This window comes from Hemibagrus wyckioides, linkage group LG09, assembly GCF_019097595.1.
Source record: "Hemibagrus wyckioides isolate EC202008001 linkage group LG09, SWU_Hwy_1.0, whole genome shotgun sequence".
Classification (NCBI taxonomy): domain Eukaryota; kingdom Metazoa; phylum Chordata; class Actinopteri; order Siluriformes; family Bagridae; genus Hemibagrus; species Hemibagrus wyckioides.
Genome location: NC_080718.1, coordinates 6,954,920 through 6,978,427, shown reverse-complemented (window position 1 = coordinate 6,978,427; position 23,508 = coordinate 6,954,920). Strand labels below are relative to the sequence as shown.

Here is a 23,508-nt window from a genome sequence, read left to right as displayed (position 1 = left end):
ATCCCCAGAGCCCCGACAGGCCCGGGTTGTAATTTCAGTGTATGATTTCATTGATGATCCATACAGGGAGGAGGATGAGCCCGTAGTGGAAGTGTTTGGAGCTAGACCAATACAGAGTAATTATTTTTCAGGGTTAAAGGCTGTTGTTACAGTCAAACCAAGGATAGTGCTGTGGGAAAGAGGTCTGGGAACAGCGTTATTGATTGACAGAATAAACGTGTTTGAAGAACAATCCAGGAAAAACCCTGTGAGGCCGTGTGTGACTGTAGGAAAAATTTATGTAGCACTGACCTGGACACCTCTAAATAGTAACCTAGGTCATAGAAGTGAAGCCCATAGGGCCAGACAAGGGTGTGTCATGAGTAGAGAAGAGACACCAACCACACCCGTAGGGGTAATTATACTGAAGCACAAAGAAGCAGAGAAAGAAATTAAAAAGGTATATGAAAAAATGGAACGATCGGACACGTGGGGAGTTGCAGTGGCCACTAGAAGGCACATTTAATAATGAAAGGTGTGAAAAGATGAAGGAAAGACTGGAATGCTGGGGAGAAATAAAGAAAGAGAGTAGCGAAAAGACAAACAGAAAGAAAGAAATTGTAGATTGGTTCAATCTATCCTGTCTTATTAAAGGAAGGGTAACCACAGAAAGTACATTTAGAGATAGTGGAAGGCCAATTTGAGGGCAAAGTAATATATATGCAGAGTAAAGACAAAGATGGGGAAAAGAGCGCAGCAGTAGCACAGTGCTCGAAGTGAGAGCGGGAGCAGATCCATTTCAGGCCAGAGGGGATCGGGAAGGAAGGAAACCTGGAAGGAAGTGAGGAAAGTCTGACGTGGGATCCAGAGCCGTATAGAACAATGGGGACGGAATCCGATATTTGTAAAGAGTATCAGACGAATCTGGAGAAAGGAAGGTACAAAGGAAAGATGGAGTGGCTAGAACAGGAAGGCCAAACAAGCACGCCCGTACCCAGACATACATGGGAAAGATGTCCGCCATCAAGAGCAAATAGCGAAGAGAGCGAGCCTTCAATGAGGAATGACCCGGGTGAATGGGAAGAGGAAGGTGAGAAGGCAAGTGCATCTGCCCAATGTGAAGAAGACAAAAAAGTGAAACTCACGCAGGAAGAAGGGCTCCACCCCGCACCTCAGAGGGGAAAACAAGGCAAGTGCAAGGGGGAGAAGGAAGATAAAGCTGAAGTAGAAGAAGAGGAAGAATATCACATAGCAGGAAAAGTGAGACTAATGCCATCAATGAAAGGAAAAAGAGATAACGAGTTCCGAGAAATAAGTGAATGGATGGAAAGAATGGAAGACAGCCGCTTAACAATGGAAGAACTGAAGGAGTGGACACAAACACGTGGAAGAAGAACTGGAAGAAACAAGGAAAAGACTAGAAAAGATGGAAATAGATGCGACAGAGAATAAAAGTCTGCATAGGCAAATATTGCAGAAAATGTATGGACTAGAGCACTCACAAGGGGAGTTGGCCGAAGTGAGTCGGATAAGAATGAGAGGAAGTGAAGACGAGCTGGCCCATCTCAAGCGAGAAATAAGGGAGGCACGCTGTAATCTGGAGCAAAAAATGGACGTAGCCAGACAGACGATGAGAGAACTACAAAACCAGGTGAGAGGAGAAGAGAAAAGAAGAACAAGGAAATCAGTGCCGCCTTTGACTATGGAATTGAGATCTACTGCACAGAAACAAGGTGCAGAGGAAGAAGCAGAGGAGGGGCCCCTAGAAGACGATAAGGATGTGAGGGGTGAGCGAATCAATGAGCAGCAGGTGGAGGCATCCCAGATGCCAGTGATAATAAAAGGAAATGATGTGGCCTATGTCCCATGGTCATTCATGGACCTAATGGGATTAATTGGCAGACTGCCAAGTATCTGTGAAGGAGCTCAAAAATGGATCACACGGTTTGAGGAGCAAACAATGGGACAAGTACTGGCATTGGGAGATGTCAAAGCAATATTGTCTCAGTCATTGGGTAAGGTCAAAATGACTGAGATTTTTCACAATGTAGACCTAGGAAGAGAGGCAGTGGGACAGAAATATGATCCAAGCCCGTTCGGGACCCACCGTAATCAAATCTGGAAGGCCCTGCGGAGCGCATACCCAACGCGGGCAGATCCAGGAAAAGTGGAAAAAATCAAATTGGAAGAGAACGAGAGTGTAGCAGAATTTGTATTAAAGCTACAGAAGGCATAGAGAGAAGAGATGGGAGGAGCATGGGATGAAACAGCAGCAAGCCAAACCCTGTTTCGTATGATGGTAAAGAAAGCTCTTCCAGTGGAGGTCCAGGACCAACTGGACACAGTAGTGGGACTGGCTGCAATGGCTTGGCCCACCTTTGAAGCTAATGTAATACATTATGTGGAGCTACACAGGTGGAGAGAAAGAGAAGCAAAGAAAGCAGCTGAAAGCCTGGTAATGCAGCTCCACAAGGCTCAACTGAGTGAATTGGCCCGCAACAAACACGAGAGTATGGAAAGGAAGAAAGAAGAGAAAAGCGTAGCAAAGCAAGCAACGGTGCTGGTGGCATAATCAGCAGCGCCCCCTGTGGCTCAGCCTGCACCTCTGGTGTCACAGCCAGCAGCCATGATGCAAACTACACCAATGGTCCCACCGCAACAACTGCAACCTGCTTACTATGCGCCTCCACCACTGGTAATGTCCCCCCCATTTCAACAATACCCACCCCAGAATCGAGGATGGGGTCAGGGATCCTAATCAACAGCCCCAAGGACCAAACTCGGGAGCAGGCCCTATGGGGCCACCCCTGGGAAGCATGTGAAGAGGCCCAGGGAAGCCAGAGGGGGAGCTGGTGCAGTGTACCACCTCTCTGCACCCCGCTTAAGAACCCATTGTCTCAGTAATAGTGGGAAGACAAATTCGTTCATCATTCTTAATCGACACGGGTTCAACATAGGTAGTATAGGTAAAGAAGGCTCAAAGCTCCCCCTCTCCAGTAAAAGCAGTAAAAACAGTAGGCTTCTCAGGGAAAACACAGACTTTACGGTTCACTGAGCCTCAAGAGCTGAATATACAAGGGGTGACAGTGCAAGGACCATTACTGTTACCATTACCAGAAACTCCAGCAAATCTTCTTGGAAGAGATGTGCTCTGTAAGTTAGGAGCTAAAATACATTGTGGAGAAAGAGGAGTATGGGTAGAGCTCCCAGAGCATCTAATTCAACAGTATGTCATGATCGAGACAAAACTTGAACTATGTACAATGGACAAGGTATATTGGTTGGAACTAAATGACATGCACAGTGGGATAAGGGACCTGTACATACAGTGGAAGTCCTGGTTTATCAGAATGAGGCCCGATTGTCAAGAAAGCAGAGAACTGACTTCCGGTTACGGTGTGCTGGTAGCAGGTTGTGAGTATTGGGCTTGCATTTAAATTTCGGAAAGACTCCTTTTAAAATCATCTGTAATCGTTATTTTTTTACTCTAAGACGCTGGGAAAGTTTGACGAGAGGCTATGCCACCCAAAACCCCGAAACCTGGACAGCAATTACTGAAAGTAACGACACATTCTAATTCAGCTAATAATGAGGCTAACACCGTCGCCATTGCTAAAACTGTTAAAGCTACAGATGAACAACATGAGCTCGCCATGAATACGCCAACAAACAGCGAAATATTTATGGCCATTCAGTCATTTAAAGAGGATTTTGTTAAAAAATCAACTGACATGTTGGAAGCAATTACTAGCATCAAGGGAGACTTACTGTCACACTCCAAGAGAATTGGGAAGGCCGAGGAGAGAATCTCGAAAACAGAAGAGGATGCCGTAGCACTTCAGGAAAAAGTTAAACAACTAGAGCGAACGGTAAAGTCCCTGAGCGATAAAGTTCAAGATCAGGAGGACAGAGAAAGGCGCTCCAATCTACAGTTAGCCGGCCTTCCCGAGAAGTCAGAGGGATCAGATTTGTGTAACTTTTTGGAGAGCTGGCTATCTGAAGTCTTTCGCGAGGACTTTTCCTCGGCTCCGGTCATTGAGAGGGCTCACTCCTCAAGGCCCAGAACAGTCATTATTAAATTCATGCACTACAAACACCGCCAGAAGATACTGCATGCTGCCAGGAGAATGAAAGAGGTGAGATGCGGAAATCAACGAGTGAGTTTCTTTCCGGACCTGTCGGCAGAGACCCGGCAGTGTCAGTGACATTTTGATGGAGTGAAGGCCCAGCTTCGGGTGCTGAATATCCGTTACGGATTGCTTTATCCAGCTCATCTGATCATCACACACAATGGCAAACGTCTGATTTTTAAAACCGTCGTGGAGGCAGAGAGCTACATTCAAAGGATCCAAGTCAGTCCACAATCTCCTTCTTCTGAAATCGAAAGTTTAAACCTTTACGTTTACCTTTTTTTTCTTTTCTTGTATTTTTTTCCCCCCACCCGAAGTGGATATGAGGTATGTTTTATATTCATATACAGGGGAATAAACTGTCTGCATGGCAAAACACAGTGAAACAGTTACAGAAAATCGCACTAATGGACAGAAAGGATACTATAAAAGCCCCATGACTTTATTTTATTTATTTTTTAGGTTTCTTGTTCCCATGTCTTATAAGGAATGGTCGATTTATCCCTGTTTTGCTTAGTGAGCCTATACGCGAGGATGTGTATACAGTTATACGTTACCGCCCACAGTGTGGATGAAACGTTTTTCATAACCAAAGTCAGTTGTTCTGGGGGGTTTACATGTACATTTCGTTTGGGGAAATGTGCAATGGTTGTGTGGGGTGGGGTCTACTCTCGGCATTGTTCTCTCTGTGATTTGTATATTTTTGTAAAAAAAAACTTTTTTAAATCAACTTGAATTTCCATTATTAGCTGAGGACATTAAAATTCATCTTGACAGGAACCTGAGTATTGAAGAACTTGAAGCACTTAATCATATGGATAGTGGCAAAGCTCCTGGGCCAGATGGCTTACCAGTAGAATTTTATAACACATTTTCGGATAAATTGTTGCCCCATATGCTTGAAATGTTTAATGAGTCCTATGAAGAAAGAATCCTTCCACAGTCCTTGAGATCAGCAATAATTACCCTTTTGATAAAACCAGGTAAATCTCCAGTGGAAATGGCCTCCTATCGCCCCATATCCCTAATATCATGTGACACTAAAATACTGTGTAAGGCTTTGGCAAGGAGGATTGAATTACACATTCCAAGACTAATTGCAAATGATCAGAATGGATTTGTGCTTGGTAGACAAGCATACCATAATACTCATAGATTATTAAACATATTGTATTCAAAACAAAATGCCAGTGACCATGCAATCCTGTCATTAGATGCTGAAAAGGCTTTTGAATAGAATGGAGATCCTTTTTTGAAACTCTTAAAAGATTTGGTCTTGGAGAGAGATATCTCAAATGGATCCAGTTATTATATACAGATCCAATAGCTAAAATTTCAACGAACAATCAAATTTCAAAATCTATCAGTCTTTGTAGATCCACACGGCAGGGATGTCCATTGTCCCCTTGATTATTTCTTTTCGCTATTGAACCCCTAGCTATGGCTATTCGTCAGTCCTCTGAGATTTCAGGTATCAGGATAGGGGACATTGAACATCGTCTATCTCTTTTTGCAGATGATATTGTCTTGTTTTTAACAAATATAGGAAATTCTGTGCCAGCTCTTACTCAGCTTCTCAACATTTTCGGAGAATTTTCTGGATATAAAATAAACAACAGAAAAAGTGCCCTGTTATTATTGAATGATCAGGAGAGAAAATACCCCCCAATAAACACGCAGTTCCCCTACACCCCTGAGGGTTTCACTTACTTGGGAATTAAAATAGCTCCCAACATAGATAAGATTATATCCATCAATTATGACCCTATGGTACAAAAAATATATGAGAGTTTAGAGACATGGAACTCGTTACCCATTTCAATGATTGGACGTGTTAACATCATTAAAATGTCAATCCTGCCAAAGTTTTTGTATCTTTTCCAGTCTATCCCGCTTCCACTTCCAGATACTTTTTTTTGTTTTGTTTTTTCTACACTGAACAAAAACTGTACCAGATTCATTTGGAACAATAAACAGCCAAGACTTCGTCTTTCTCTTCTATACCTTCCCTTAGACTGCCCAACATGAAACTCTACTACTGGGCAGCTCAGCTATGTTCAGCTATATATTACTTTTCAAATACAGATATCCCATCATGGGTAAATATTGAAAAATAATTCATTAAAACTGCCATTACAGATGTACCTTTATTCAGCACAAATTCAAACACTTTCTAATAACACCCAAAATCCCTTTCTTAGGAACACCATTTTAGTTTGGTATCAAGCTCATACCTTTTTAAATGAGTCTCTTAAACTTTCATGTTTCTCACCAATTTGGGGTAACAATGAATTTAAACCAGGAAGAGCCGATATGGGATTCAGGTTTTGGTCAAATAAAGGATTAAATAAAATAAAAGATTTATATAGTGGGGGAATTCTAATGTCTTTTGAACAACTAGCTGACAAATATAACCTCCCTAGAAAACACTTTTATAAATATCTTCATATTAGGAGTTTTATAAATAAACACATTGTCATCTTCTGAACCCCCATTATCCTCTATTGAAAACTTCACCTTGAACCATTTACATACTAGAGGTCATTTATCAAAGTTTTATAATATACTTCTTACAGGTTCAAAGGAAAACTCCCTTTCATATCTATCTGCATGGAAACATGGTCTTCAAACTGACATTTTAGTAGAGGCCTGGGAAGAGACCTGCCTCCTAGCCCAAACTCGAACTATTAATACTAGATTTAGGTTGTTACAATATAAATGGTTACTCAGAATGTATATAACTCCAGTAAAACTCCATAAGTTTAACCCCAATATTCCTGATAATTGTGTTAAAGTGAAATAGGTACACTGTTTCACTGTATGTGGGAATGTGAGAAAATCAAGAAATTTTGGAAGGAAATCTAGTATCATAGAAAGTGATGTTCCTGTGGATGCTAAATTGTGTATTCTGCATATGTTTCCTGAAAATCTTTTGTTGAATGGAAAGAAGAAAAGGCTTATTAATTTCTGTTTGTTGCAAGCCAAGCATGTTATTGCCACAAAATGGAAAGATACTCAAGGTCCTACTTCAGGTCACTGGATCAGGGAAATGTCTCATAACATGGCTCTGGAAAAACTTACTTATCTTGCAAAAGGGAAAATTGAGGACTTCTACGAGATCTGGACACCCTTTGTACAATTTATGACGTCTATATAAAAACTGAATCATTTCTGTCAGGAGTTTTTTTGTTGCCGAGAGTAGGATGTTGTTGGGTTTGTGTGTAGGGGTGGGGGGTGGCTCAGGGGATGGGAGTGTTTTTCATAAATATAATGTAAAAATCAATAAAATATATGTGGAAAAAAAGAAAGCAGAGAACCATGGCATTGCACGATGATGAGGAAGGACAAAATGAAGAATACGAGGCCATGTGGGACGAACGAGTGGCAAGAACATAGTACACTCTGAAGACTATAAACCTAATAGTAGGACCTCAAGGGGTAGCTGCGACAGTTCAACTGCCGTCACAACTTCAACAGTGGTACCAGATTCCTAATGCTGCTCCTCATGTCTCCCTGCTGATTGGGTCATTTGAATCAAAAGAATTAGGACCAATGGTGAGGGAAGCAAGTCAGGTGATACAGATGACACAGATAGTGCAAACAGGGGTTTTGGTCCCAACAAAAAGCCAGTGCAACACCCCCATCTTTCCGGTTAGAAAACCAAATTCAGAAAAATGGAGACTAGTCCATGACCTACGACCATGGTACACAGTAATTGATCTGTGCACAGCATTCTTTAGTGTTCCATTGCACCCAGATTCACAGTTCCTGTTTGCTTTTACCTATGGTGGACAGCAGTATACATACACAAGACTAGGCCACTTTCCACAAGGCTATTGTGAAAGCCCATCAGTTTTCGACCAAGTTCTGGCTCGAGATCTGACTAATTTGGATGTGTCCAGCACAATATTGCAGTACATGGATGGTCTGTTGATCTGCACTCAAGCCAAAGAACAATGTGTACAAGATTCAGTGCAAGTTTTAAAAACTCTGGCCCTAAACGGGCATAAAGTAAGTAAAGAAAAGTTGCAATTCTGCCAGCAAAAGGTGGAATACTTAGGTAGAGTGCTTGAAGGCACTACACGAAAAATCTCACCAGAACATGTAGAAACAATCCAAAAAGCTCCTAGGCCTCAAACTGTCCAGCAGATGCTATCATTCTTGGGATTGGCGGGTTTTAGCAGACCGTGGATTTGTGATTTTGCTATGAGAACGCAGCCACTTAGAGACAGAGGAAGCAAAAGCAGCATTTGATATGCTAAAGACTGCCTTGTCATCTGCACCTGCATTGGCATGTCCAGATTATGGTAAACCGTTCTATTTGTATGTGTCTGAAAGAAAAGGGTTTGCCTCAGCAGTGTTAGCACAGGAACAAGAAGGCATGGGGAAAAGACCAGTAGCGTACTTTAGTACAGCGCTCGATAGTGTGGAGAAGGGCATGTCACCATGCTATCGAGGATTAGCAGCAGCAGCATTTGCCTATCAAAAGGCCTCATCAATCACAATGGAGCATCCAGTGACCCTGTACACATCCCATGCCTTGCATGCCCTGCTGACTAGTCAAAAATTTGTGATAACCAGTGCTAGAAAAACAGGCTAGGATGTCATCCTGTCAGCCCCTGAACTAACAATTGAGAAATGCTGCACAATAAATCCTGCAGGTAGGCTAGTGCTCCCAGAGGAAGGAGCCCCACATGAGTGTGCTGAAGTGACAGAAAAATACCTAAAAGCCAGGTCAGAGTTAGAAGCACAACCACTGCCTGTTGCTCAGTGTATCCTCTTTGTGGATGGATCATGCTATCGTAGTAATGAGGGTAACAAAGCTGGCTATGCAGTAATTCAATATGATGACCAAGCAGGAGTATTTAACACAGTGGTGACTGTGGCGGTGCCACAACCATGCTCTGCCCAATTGGCAGAAACAAAAGCACTAACAGCGGCTTGCAAACTGGGGGCAGGCAAGACATGTACAATATACACTGATTCGGCCTATGCTTATGGAGTGTGTCACGTGTTTGGGCCAATTTGGGCACAAAAAGGTTTCCAGAGGGCAGATGGATCAGCCATTGTACACGGGCCGGCGATTTCGGAGCTGTTAGGAGCAATGATGCTCCCTAAAGAATTGGCAATTGTAAAATGTAGAGCTCACAAATCATATGGGGAATGGGTCAGCCGAGGAAATGCAGTAGCTGACGAGGCAGCTAAAAAGGCAGCAGTAGGCGATGCATGTGTCATGGTAATGATGCAAGCAGGAGAGCCGGATGATGACAGGCAGATGCAAGTCACAATAGGTGATGTCAGGGCCTTCCTTCAGCAGAGGAAAGAGAGTTGTGGAAGAAACAGGGAGCAGGTGTTAGACCCTAAGTCTAGGACAGCTTTAACAACACATCTGTCCATTTATCATCTTTACATTAAAGAGGCTTCGTTTATCAGCAGGTGACCGACCATCCTCGTCCCAAATCTACCACGCTCCCTCATACACTCACACCTACCTGAGCTCTCTTTTAAGGGCAGATGGTGAGATCAGGGACTCGGAGTCTTAATTCAGAGAATAATAATAGTAATAATGAGGAAGAAGAAAAAGCACGAATAAAAGAGTAAATAAAGAAGATGAAGAACAGAAGAAATGATAAAGGGTTGTCTGATGATAAATGAGGATGGGTTCCCTTTTGAGTCTGGTTCCTCTCAAGGTTTCTTCCTCATACCATCTAAGGGAGTTTTTCCTTGCCACAGTCGCCTCAGTCACCTCAGGCTTGCTCACTTGGGATAACATCTAGGACTGTCTGTCTGTCTGTCTGTTTATATGTTTGTTGTTTTCTTATGTTGTTTCTCATGTAAAGCTGCTTTGAGACAATGCTCTTTGTTAAAAGCGCTATACAAATAAAATTGAATTGAATTGAAAAAATTGAAATAAAGAACAGTGTCTCAAATGGCTGAAGTGTGTGTGTGTGTGAATCTCCCTTTACATGTGTGTGTTAGAAATGTCTAATTTTTGTATTTAAAAGATTATTTAATCTGTAGATTCCATGAAGAAATGTAATAAAATAATGAAATAAAAAAAAAAGAAAGAAATAAAACAAAAATCACATCATGTCATCTCTGACTGGATCCCAATCTTCCTCCTCATCACACACACACACACACACATACACAAAGGTGTTTGGAGAGAAAACGATGAAAATCCTCCAGTTAGACATCAGGATATTGTTCCTCACAGTATCTTTATTAATCTGCTGTTTCTATGATAACCTTCCAGCAGAAATCAGACAGGATATGACATCATCATCTGTAGTGTAGTGCAGTTTAGCTTTTTTTTTTTAGCTTGTAGCATTAGTGTTATTCCTTCAAACCTGAAATAATCTAAACTACAGACTAGACCAGTTCATCCGTCACGGCTTCAGTTTCACTGCTGTGTGTGTGTGTGTGATTCATGTCTGTATAAACGTAGTGATAAGCGATTGGTGCTGTCTCACACAGCATGTCATGATCATTTTCCTGTGAGTGTGTGTGTGTGTGAGTGATATTCATACAGAAACATTTCTCTTTCCGTAAACGACTCTTCTGGCTAACGCTCTGGAAAATCCAGTGTGTGTACAAAAGCAACAAAAGCGAGTGTGTTTTCCGTCTGCAACACGGTTTGATTGTGTGTGTTTTTCCCCGAGTGCTGGTGTGGAGAGTTTTTAAACAGGAACAGCTGTGAAAACCCGCTGGCTGTCACATTTCACCGAGCCGAGCCGCTTTCTTTCTCGTTTAACGAAACACACTGCAGCTCTGCTCGGGTTACAGGATCGACGGCTGCGTCCCAAACGCCTATGCACTTTATTCTTACTGTAACTTAGGTGGTGTGTGTGTGTGTGTGTGTGTGTGTGTATGTGTATGTGTATGTGTGTGTGTGTGTGTGTGTGTGTGTCACAGAGAACACGGAGTGCCATAACTTTTACACTTTACGTCATGCAGAAGGTTGTGGGCTGCTAGCCTGCTTGCTAACTGGGTAATTAGCGGTTCTGACGTGATTGTGATGAAAGCTAATAGCCTGCTAGCTCATTAACTTCACATGTTTTCAGTAATCCTTAAGATTAAAAAGCATTTATTCACTTTCAGTAAGCCTTATTTCAGGCTACCTTCCTTATTACAGGAACCGTTTTCACTGAGGAGTACTGTCGAACCGTTTTCACTGAGGAGCACTGTCGAACCGTTTTCACTGAGGAGCACTGTCGAACCGTTTTCACTGAGGAGTACTGTCGAAGCTAATGTGCTAATACTCTACACATGCTACACTCTCCTGATTAGAAAACAGAAATGACCTTTGACCTTTACAAATCCAAACAATATTTACCCAAATAAACAAAACATTTAACACTTTTGAAGGAAGTTTGAGGAATTTTGTTTCCTGAACCAAGACGTGGATGATTTATTTGATGTCTGAACTAAAATCAGTTGATTAAACATTTTATTGAAATATTTACACTAATAAACCCCATGACTCTGAATCCTGATGGAGTTCTGATCCGGTTAGAACCTGCACTGGGATATTATAACGTTCCAGACATTTCTGGGGTTCAGGAGAAGGAGGAATTCAGGAGAGATCCACGTCCAGGCTGAGACATGGAGCTGAAAATTAACTTTATTTAACACGAGTGCTGCAACAATCACATTCAGAATCACAGGAGAAACTGTGATGAGCCACGTCACACCTCACGTCACTCCTCACATCACCTCACACATCACGTCACTCCTCACATCATCTCACATGTCACTCCTCACGTCACCTCACACATCACGTCACTCCTCACATCATCTCACATGTCACTCCTCACGTCACCTCACACATCACGTCACTCCTCACGTCACCTCACACATCACGTCACTCCTCACATCATCTCACATGTCACTCCTCACGTCACCTCACACATCACGTCACTCCTCACATCATCTCACATGTCACTCCTCACGTCACCTCACACATCACGTCACTCCTCACATCATCTCACATGTCACTCCTCACGTCACCTCACACATCACGTCACTCCTCACATCATCTCACATGTCACTCCTCACGTCACTCCTCACATCACCTCACATCATACCTCACATCACCTCACACGTCACACCTCACATCACTCCTCACATCATCTCACGTCACTCCTCACGTCACTCCTCATATCACCTCACGTCATACCTCACATCACCTCACACGTCACACATCACACCTCACATCACACGTCATACCTCACATCACCTCACACGAAACACCTCACATCACACGTCATATCTCAAGTCACTCTTAACATCACCTCACACCTCATATCTCACGTCACCTCACACGTCATACCTCACACCTCAAGTCACTCCTCACGTCACATCAGCTCACGTCACACCTCACACATCACTCCTTATAACCTCACATCACCTCACACCTCACTCGTCACATCACCTCACATGTCACTCCTCACATCACCTCACACGTCACACCTCACATCACTCCTCACATCATCTCACGTCACTCCTCACGTCACTCCTCATATCACCTCACGTCATACCTCACATCACCTCACACGTCACACCTCACACATCACACCTCACATCACATCACACGTCATACCTCATGTCACCTCACACGTCATACCTCACATCACCTCACACGTCACACCTCACATCACACGTCATACCTCACATCACCTCACACGAAACACCTCACATCACACGTCATATCTCACAAGTCACTCTTAACATCACCTCACACCTCGTATCTCACGTCACCTCACACGTCATACCTCACACCTCAAGTCACTCCTCACGTCACATCAGCTCACGTCACACCTCACACATCACTCCTTATAACCTCACATCACCTCACACCTCACTCGTCACATCACCTCACATGTCACTCCTCACATCACCTCACACATCACGTCACTCCTCACATCATCTCACATGTCACTCCTCACGTCACTCCTCACATCACCTCACATCATACCTCACATCACCTCACACGTCACTCCTCACATCATCTCACGTCACTCCTCACGTCACTCCTCATATCACCTCACGTCATACCTCACATCACCTCACACGTCACACCTCACACATCACACCTCACATCACACGTCATACCTCATGTCACCTCACACGTCATACCTCACATCACCTCACACGTCACACCTCACATCACACGTCATACCTCACATCACCTCACACGAAACACCTCACATCACACGTCATATCTCACAAGTCACTCTTAACATCACCTCACACCTCATATCTCACGTCACCTCACACGTCATACCTCACACCTCAAGTCACTCCTCACGTCACATCAGCTCACGTCACACCTCACACATCACTCCTTATAACCTCACATCACCTCACACCTCACTCGTCACATCACCTCACACATCACGTCACTCCTCACATCATCTCACGTCACTCCTCACGTCACTCCTCACATCACCTCACATCACCTCACACGTCACTCCTCACATCACTCCTCACATCATCTCACGTCACTCCTCACGTCACTCCTCACATCACCTCATGTCATACCTCACATCATCTCACACATCACACCTCACACGTCACTCCTAACATCACCTCACACGTCACACCTCACATCACACGTCATACCTCATGTCACCTCACACGTCATACCTCACAAGTCACACCTCACGTCACCTCATGTGTCACCTCACGTCACTCCTCACATCACCTCACACGTCACACCTCACATCACACGTCATACCTCACATCACCTCACACGAAACACCTCACATCACACGTCATACCTCACATCACCTCACACGTCACTCTTAACATCACCTCACACGTCACACCTCAAACGTCACTCTTCACATCACCTCACATCACACGTCATATCTCACGTCACCTCACACGTCATACCTCACACCTCAAGTCACTCCTCACGTCACATCAGCTCACGTCACTCCTCACACGTCACACCTCACATCACCTCACACCTCACTCCTCATAACCTCACATCACCTCACACATCACACCTCACTCGTCACATCACCTCACGTCACTTCTCACATCACCTCACACGTCACTCCTCATGTCACCTCACACATCACACCTCATGTCACTCCTCACATCACCTCACACGCCACACCTCACACGTCACTCTTCACATCACCTCACACGTCACACCTCACATCACACATCATATCTCACGTCACCTCACATGTCACACCTCACAAGTCACTCCTCACACGTGACATCATCTCACATGTCACTCCTCACATCACCTCATGTCAAACCTCACATCACCTCACGTCACACATCACGTCACACCTCACACGTAATAATAATAATAATAATAATAATAATAATAATAATAAGCAGAGCTTTAAAGTAGAAAAGTGAGAGCAGCATGACATGTAACTCATCACACAAACCTCACTCTCACCTCAGAGGTTCAGCTGGTAAACAGTGATGAAGCTGCAACTTTGGAAAACAAAGACTCATTATCATGTCTCATTATCAAACCAGGTCATGCTAACAATGCTAATGCTAATCCTCTTTATAGGCAGCTTGTTGTGGCATTAATTATTTCTGTTTGATTATATTATTTCTAGTTTATTTTATTTGATTTGTTTGTAACTTTCCTCATTAAAAGTTAAGAGAATGTTCTCTCAGTGCTAATGCTAATATCCTGTATTAACTTTTAAAGTCCTGGTTGTGGTTGTGGTTGTGGTGGTGATGTATTGCATGTTAGATTGTTTTATATTGTGAGTTTTCTTTTTTCTTTCCTGTTTATTCATGGTGATGGTTTCCATGGTTACCAACATACAGCAATTTCTTTACAAAATGGTGTAAGAGACGTAGCAGGTTCCACTAAGGCTCAGCAAAATGTCCAGAAGATGCACAGGATTCAGTACTGACACTGAATTGACCCTCAGTACTGACACTCAGAACACAGTCACTAGGAAATACCACAGAGTCTACTCTCCAAACACACACACAAACACACACATGCATTCATTCACACACACGCGCGCGTCTCAGGTGAGCACTAGCCATGTGTCGCTAATCAGTTATACGCTATATATTTAAACTGTACATTGTTTCTATTGTAGCATAAAAACACAACATTCTTCTAAATGTTCTCATTTCAGACATTTTGTTTTTTCCCATGATTCTGTTCACCACACTGAGGTTAAAACATGGCTGACAGAACCGTCTCTCCGACTGAGGAGCATATGCTAACATGTGCACTAACTGCTAACTCTCAGTGAATAATTTCTCTCCTGTTCTGAGTAACAGTCAGATTTGTGTTTGTAGACCAACAAAAGCAGTTTTCATGGTTACATGCAGCTAGCTAACATGTGGGGCTCGCTAGCTAGTATTAGCTGTGCTAGTTAACTTGTTCTTTGCTACAAGTGCTAATCCTGTGCTTTATTGCTGCATAGTTTGTTCCACATTTTATGTTTTGTTCAAAAATCAAAACTTTCTGAGGGCTGATTTTCTCAATGTGGTGGAAAACACAGAAGTTGAATTAGCGGTCAATGCTAACTGTGATTACAGGACCATTTTAGTCCTATTAAGTGTATTTTTTAGTAATTTTTAAACAGATCTGAGGTAAATGTTGATGTTCCGCATACTTCTCTCTCATTTTCTCTCTCACTGTGTCTTTATAAAGTGTATAAATGATTAAATGTCTTCATGCTAGCTAGCAAAATAAGATTTTTTTTTCTAGTGAATCCCAAATGAGGCACTGCTCAGACGTTTGTCCCTGCTCAAAAAGCTGATCGATGACAATGAAGATAGAATATAATGATATCATACACCTAATGCTAATTATTAATTATGTTGATGAGATATTATTAGTGATCATGCCCTGGAGCCAGAGTCTTAGCCTACTTTACAGTGGCAGTGAAACTTTGGTGATAATCGATTCATAACACTGTGATTTATATAAAATCTGAAATCATTTTCATATCAATAATAACAATAACAATAATAAAAAACAGTAGTTTCTGTAAAAACATGTCTCCAAAAGGTCAAACCGAAAGAGTAAATATAACAAATTGCTTTAAATCCTCTTCTGAATTCAGGAGTTCACATGAAGGCAGAATCACAGCGTGACAGCGAGTCCACGGTGCGACTCTGGAGGTCGGCCCAGTCGTCGGTGAACCTCGGGGTTATGAGTAATCCTCGTAGAGCAGAGTGCCGCTGAACATGGTGAGAGGTTCCACCGAGTGCGCCAGTTTCCCCATCACCAGGTCCACACACACCGTGTCGAGCATCTGCAGCGGGAGGATGATGTTGAAGACGGCCAGAGATCCGGGCACCGGCTTCGTCTCCGCCATCGGCTTGTTCTCCAGACCCTCGGGCTGATACCCAGCTGAGTCAACGCGCGCCATGCCGTAGTTGGACTTGGACAGAACCGCTTCGATCTTCTCGTTCTTGTGGCCCGTCAGAACGGCGCTGAAGAAGTAATGACCGTCCCGAGGAGCCGTGAAGATTCCTGCAGGACACTCAGAGTCAATTCAATTCTAATGATATAATTAGTTACATATTTGTAGATTAGATTACATTAGATTAGATTAGATTCAACTTTATTGTCATTGTGTAAAGTACATATACAAAACCAGTGAAATGCAGTTAGCATCTAACCGGAATTGTGTATAGTGTTACATTTACAATAAATTCTGAATAGATATACAGTATGTACACAGGGAGATGTGTGTACAGGGTGCAGTAGGTGTTATAAACAGGATGTATATACTCTATATGTATGAACAATGCACCGTGGTAAAGATGTTAAATAAATATATATGATGAACACATACACTATATTGCCAAAAGTATTTGCTCACCTGCCTTGAATCGCATATGAACTTAAGTGACATCCCATTCCTAATCCATAGGGTTCAATATGACGTCGGTCCACCCTTTGCAGCTATAACAGCTTCAACTCTTCTGGGAAGGCTGTCCACAAGGTTTAGGAGTGTGTTTATGGGAATTTTTGACCATTCTTCCAGAAGCGCATTTGTGAGGTCACACACTGATGTTGGACGAGAAGGCCTGGCTCTCAGTCTCCGCTCTAATTCATCCCAAAGGTGTTCTATCGGGTTGAGGTCAGGACTCTGTGCAGGCCAGTCAAGTTCATCCACACCAGACTCTGTCATCCATGTCTTTATGGACCTTGCTTTGGTCACTGGTCCACAGTCATGTTGGAAGAGGAAGGGGCCAGCTCCAAACTGTTCCCACAAAGTTGGGAGCATGGAATTGTCCAAAATGTCTTGGTATGCTGAAGCATTCAGAGTTCCTTTCACTGGAACTAAGGGGCCAAGCCCAGCTCCTGAAAAACAACCCCACACCATAATCCCCCCTCCACCAAACTTTACACTTGGCACAATGCAGTCAGACAAGTACCGTTCTCCTGGCAACCGCCAAACCCAGACTCGTCCATCAGATTGCCAGATGGAGAAGCGCGATTCGTCACTCCAGAGAACGCGTCTCCACTGCTCTAGAGTCCAGTGGCGGCGTGCTTTACACCACTGCATCCGACGCTCTGCATTGCACTTGGTGATGTATGGCTTGGATGCAGCTGCTCGGCCATGGAAACCCATTCCATGAAGCTCTCTGCGCACTGTTCTTGAGCTAATCTGAAGGCCACATGAAGTTTGGAGGTCTGTAGCGATTGACTCTGCAGAAAGTTGGCGACCTCTTCGCACTATCCCGCTCCGTCAGTTTACGTGGCCTACCACTTCGTGGCTGAGTTGCTGTCGTTCCCAAACACTTCCACGTTCTTATAATACAGCTGACAGTTGACTGTGGAATATTTAGGAGCGAGGAAATTTCACGACTGGATTTGTTGCACAGGTGGCATCCTATCACAGTTCCACGCTGGAATTCACTGAGCTCCTGAGAGCGACCCATTCTTTCACAAATGTTTGTAAAAACAGTCTGCATGCCTAGGTGCTTGATTTTATACACCTGTGGCCATGGAAGTGATTGGAACACCTGATTCTGATTATTTGGATGGGTGAGCGAATACTTTTGGCAATATAGTGTATATCCTGAGTAATTGAGCATAATTGAGCAGTAATCGAGCATATATATATATATATATATATAATGTATATAGAGTGCATACTCTAAAATGTATTGTGTAAAATAATATAAAATATGAACGCTTTGGTTTCTGACTGATGTACCTGTCCGTGGATTGTAAAAGTCTCCTTTATTCACAAAGATTTTATCAAACACTATGGTTCCAGAGGACATCATGGGTTTGGTGAGAGCAGCCGAGAACGAGACCTGAGGAACATTAGCATCGGCGCCGGGGAGACCTGCAACACCAAACACTCCAAATCAACAGCTTTTAATGTCTACTTTACTCATTTACTACGACTCAAGGATACACAAGCACAGAGTTACACTATTCTCTCCTTGGCTGTGTGTGTGTGTGTGTTTGTGTGTGCGTGTGTGTGTGTCCTGAAACATATAAACCCTCGTAAGAACTCTTCTAGTAAACACTGTGTGTAAACACAGGCGTTTCACATACACACACACACACACTACTAATGACCCTTCGCTGTAGTTCTAATCTGATAAGGAACATCTGCTATGTTTAAAATAGCTTCAGGGCTCCAGAGGGATTTTTTGGAGAATAAAAATAAAGCTGGTACCTCGTTCTCCGCTGAGACCTGAAACAGAAAAAATGAATTATGAGTGTGTTTATTTACACAACTCTCATTAAAACTCTTTATAAAGGTCCTTTTATTTTTATTTCTGCTCTTTAATCTACAACACACAGAATGATTCCCAGTTTTTTTTTTTTTTTTAAAATAACGCACTATTAACAATATCAGGAACTTACTGTTGTAATTATTTCTGTATTATTTATTGAGACAACTAACTTAACTTTATTGCTTTTTCCACTTATTTTTTTTTTACCTGGTGGTCCTCTTGGTCCTTCCACACCTGGTTTACCAGGGGGTCCTTGTGGTCCTTGTGGTCCAGGAAGTCCTCTGTCACCTGTCTCTCCCTGAGGCCCTGGGGGTCCAGGCAGCCCTGCAGTCAAAGTCTCAGTGTTAACGCTGACCTTTCACCCACTTTAACTTAAAACATTTCTGTCTGTGTTTGGACATCTGATCTAGAAAACGAAGTAAAGTGAAGCTATTTCCTGTTTATGTAATGAGTGCAGGAACTGATGAAGAAATGTTATACCTCCCTGTACAGGTCTGCCTTAAACAGAAAGTCTGATCTAACTTGACCAGAATCAGCTAAAATGTGGAATTTAATTCAGAGTGAATAAAAGCTCTGAGAGAACGCTGACATGAATGAGGCGTCTCATTAGTTCATTAACAGCTAGCTCATGGAATGTTGCTGAATTCTAATGCTGTGTAATTAAATACAGTATTTTTCCCATGATGCTTTTCAGTAAAAATGAAAAAGAAAGTCTGGTGATGTCATGTTATTACACATGTGACTGATGATCAGATTCCAACAATAAATAATAAACAATAAAAAATACTGATGGAAATGTAACTCTAGTGCTTAAGGATTCTCCTGATTCTCCTCCTCCTCTGTGTGTGTGTGTGTGTGTGTGTGTGAGAGAGAGATATATATATATAATTTATGTTTTAGAGACCGACCTGTGAAGTCTTGCTCCATCAGGCTCCTGAACTCCGTGTGGAGATGCAGCATGGAGGAGTTGAGCTGTTTGATCTTGCTGTGGATGGTGTCGAGATGCGTGCTCTCCATGGTGTCGATGAAGCTGCTGTGGTGGATCACAGTAGTGTTCAGGCCATTCACACAGCTCCACAGGCCGGTCACATGCTTGTTAAGTCCATCTTTGATTTTCTGCAAGTTCTCAGATACAGAATCGAGTCGACTGCAGACGCCCTCCAGTTTGGTGATCCTCTTGTCGAGGCCATTGCCTGTTCTCTCCACAAAACTGTTTCCGAAACGCTTGATGTCACGGTCGATGTTGTCGAAGCGCATTTTACTGTCCTCAATGTGCTCTGTCACTTCCTGTTGGATCTTATCGAGCTCAGAGATGATCTTGTCCTTGGTGTTTCCCAGATCGGTGATGACGCTGTCGTGTTTCCGGACACTGTGCTCCAGACCCTTCAGCGTGTCATTGATGGAGCTGAAGGTTAAAATGACTCCTGACAACTCGCTCTGGATTGAACCCAGGTTGCCATTGTTGCTGCTGATCACACTGTGACCGTCGAGGGGTTTCTGAGGGCCATCCAGGTCTCCGGGTTCTGTTCCTGTCGGCGTCTCCAGGCAGATCTTGCACTTCTGCACATCCTCTTTAAGTTTATTCACCTCCTCCTGCAGGATGCTGCAGCCGCCCGAGCAGCCCGACTCCACCCTGTTCTTTATGTAATTCATATCCGTGTGCCACTTGTCCATGGCATGGTTTGTAAAGTTCTTAAGCTTCCTCAGGTCATCTTGCACCGTCCTACACAGGTCCGATTGGCATTTCTCAATTTTGGTGATTATGTGAGTGAAATGTTCACCGTTGTCACCGGTCACTTCTTTGATCTTGCGTAAGTCATGGCTAAGATCACTGACTTTATCCAGCAGAGAGTCTCCAGACACAGAGAGATCTTTCAGCCTGGTGTCAAATCTCTTGATCTCATCCTCGTTCGCAACAACCCTCCATTCCAGGGACTTGACTGTATCTGTATCTTCAGTGGGTCTGATTCCACTTCCTCCTGGGGGTCTTCGAGAACTGGAGCATGAAGAACATTCATTTATTCTCTGGTCCATGTGAGACGTGGTGTTCTGCAGCCGAGACAAGCGCTTGTCCAGATCAAACAGGGTTTCTTTCACCATCTTAATGTCCAACTCTAAATTTGTGCTTTTGTGGTCTTGCTCCTTGCGTAGGTCTATGATCAAATCCTTCAAATTGTTCTCTATGTAAACACAGTTATCTTCCGTCCTCTGCACGGTGCCATTAATCCGTCTTTCCAAGTCTTCCAGGTAACCGTTCAGCGTATCCTCCAGTCTTCCTCCTCCACTTCCTCCCGTTCCTCCCAAATTGCCACCACCTCCTGTTTCCTGAAGCACTTTCTCCAGACGTTCCTCGAGGCTGGTGCAAATCTCAGATGTTGAGGTGATCTTCTTATCCACATCTCTGAGATTCGTCTCCAGATCTCTCGTCTTATCACAGCAGGCTTGAGATCGACTCAGATCCCGACGCAGTCCTTCCAGAACCAGGCGGTTCCGCTGTTCCAGGTCGTTGATCTTCTTTTCCAAAGCTGAGATCCTCTCTCTGTCCCTCTGCTGCTCTCTCCGCATGTCATCCACACCGGCTTGGCAAGCAGTGCAGGATAGAGAGACCCGTCGCTCCAACTCACGCAGGATTTCCTCCTTCAGAATGTTTAATCTGCCTCCATTGTGGCTGTCCAGGTCGTTCCCACCTCTTCCGTTAACGAGGTGATTGTTGATGCTGTCCAGAGTTTTGTCGTGAGCCTGAGTCCGGTTGTCCAGCTGGTCCAGTTTGGTCTGGATGTTGTGAATGGTTTCCTTCATTTCAGGCTGAGCTGCATCCGCTGGCGTTTTTCCACCCCCATCACTGGAGCCGGGCTTCTTCATCTCCTCCTGAAACTGTTCGTTCATGGAGCGTAACGTTGACTGCAGATCATGAAGGTCTTTAGTCAGACGTTGGATTTTGTCCTCCATCTGCTTCATCTTGTCGCTGTCGCCTCTCCCTAAACACACAGAGTCGATACTATCAGATCACATAACACACCACCTGAAGGAGCTGCTGGGATGTGGACAGAGACAGTATCACAAACTGCAGATTGACCAGGTGATGGTCAATAAACGTTTTAATATAAAATTATAAAGATGATTTTAAGATCTAAAACACACCACTGCCTCCGTTCTGTCCATGTCCGGTGTGTCCTGGGTTTGAGGGTTTTGGCCATGGTCTCGCTGTGACAGATCCTCCACTCACGCCGCCGGTATGTGTGTTACAGTCCTCTCCACTGTATCCATGGCAACACTTCCACTCCATCTCTGAGACCATTTTGTATGCTACCTTATACCTCGGCCTCAGGTACGTCCGGTACCTTCGACACACAGCAGAGCGACAGAAGAATGATGTTAGACTTCACAATGGTGTAGGAGAACATTAACAAACAAAATCTGAAATACTCTAAAAGATTCAAATTTAAGATTAAAATCGTTCTTTTCAAGATGTTTTACAAAAGTGTGTGTGTGTGTGTGCAAAATGCAGAGACGTTTTAACACACACACTAATTACGTTAGATACACTTAATAATTATCTAATGACTCGTTAAAGAACCTTAAAACACTCAGGGAAACATCCAGCTGTAGAGTTGTGCAGTGAGTCTTTAAGGGTTCTCCCAGCGGAACACTAAAGAACTATTAGGAGTGTATGTTAGTGCTGTAGAGACTCAGTGTGTGAGCTTTTCATTTTAATGTTCATCTGCACAAACCACCATCCGCTCTACTGCACTGTACTCTGCTCTGTGTTCTTGCTGCTGGTTTTGCTGTTGCTCTTGGTGTTGCTCTTGGTGTTGTTCCTCCTGTTGTTCTTGGTGCTGTTCTTGTTATTGTTCTTGAGGTTGTTCTTGGTATTGGTCTTGGTGTTGTTCTTGATGTTGTTCTTGTTGTTTGCTCCTGGTGTTGTTCTTGTAATTGTTCTTGCCGTTGTTCTTGGTGTTTGTGGCTCTACAGTGAGTGTGAGAACCTAACAGTGTCAGCAGAAACGAGTCATTTATTGGAAATAAAGTGCTTATGTTTTGGAGTCTGATTCCTGCGGTTGTGGACTTTGGAATGATGCGTCATCTCATTCCTTACATAGCCATGTGTGTGTGTGTGTGTGTGTGTTTTAGCTACTCCTCATCCAACTGTTTCTCATTATGTCTTTGTTTTGTATTTTGCTTTTCTCTTTTAGTTGTTGGCCAAATCTGTTCTCAGCGTTGCTCTACTCCATCAGCTGAAGCGTCTCAGCACTTCTTTAAAATTATTTTCACTTTTTTAATTCATTCGTGTGAAGTGTGAAAAATATCAAAATATACACTGTAGAAAACCACAGCTTTGTTAATCTTATTTAACGTCTTAACTTTCAAAAACCATGTTTAATCCTTTTAGAGTGCTACTCACATTAGGACGCGAGGACACTGAACTCCCCAGGAACATGGCTGATAATCAGGCTTCACGTACGTCTCCACGCCGTCCTCCACCACACAGCTCACTGTCTTCGTCACCACATACGCACACCAGTTCCTACACACACACACATACACACACACACACACAATTAAACAGAGCACAAATACAGTGATCTTTTATTGTGTGTGTGTGTGTGTGTGTGTGTAGAACTGACTCTTGCTGCTGAATAAACCGCAGAGAGGAGTAACGCTCCGAGATATTCACTGTTTTGTGG

The 23,508-nt window shown here is 43.4% G+C and overlaps 1 protein-coding gene across 8 annotated transcripts in view; it reads right to left on the bottom strand.

Annotated features, from left to right (window-relative positions):
- Positions 1-10,268: 10,268 nt before the first annotated feature.
- The window catches only part of emilin1b (elastin microfibril interfacer 1b), a 23,673-nt gene continuing 10,433 nt past the window's right edge, over positions 10,269-23,508 (bottom strand). Inside the window, exons 2-10 of one of the 8 annotated variants that reach the window (XM_058399262.1) lie at positions 23,226-23,348; positions 21,966-22,165; positions 19,733-21,802; positions 19,032-19,148; positions 18,764-18,781; positions 18,290-18,424; positions 13,571-16,593; positions 13,010-13,096; positions 10,269-12,148 (exon numbers count right to left, since the gene is read on the bottom strand). In XM_058399262.1, the coding sequence (XP_058255245.1) occupies positions 16,268-16,593; positions 18,290-18,424; positions 18,764-18,781; positions 19,032-19,148; positions 19,733-21,802; positions 21,966-22,165; positions 23,226-23,348 (2,989 nt within the window). In that variant the 3' untranslated portion in view covers positions 10,269-12,148; positions 13,010-13,096; positions 13,571-16,267. Of the gene's footprint in view, positions 13,481-13,570; positions 16,594-18,289; positions 18,425-18,763; positions 18,782-19,031; positions 19,149-19,732; positions 21,803-21,965; positions 22,166-23,225; positions 23,349-23,508 lie in introns of all 8 variants that reach the window. The other 7 variants (XM_058399258.1, XM_058399263.1, XM_058399259.1 and 4 more) reach the window with 7 other exon arrangements.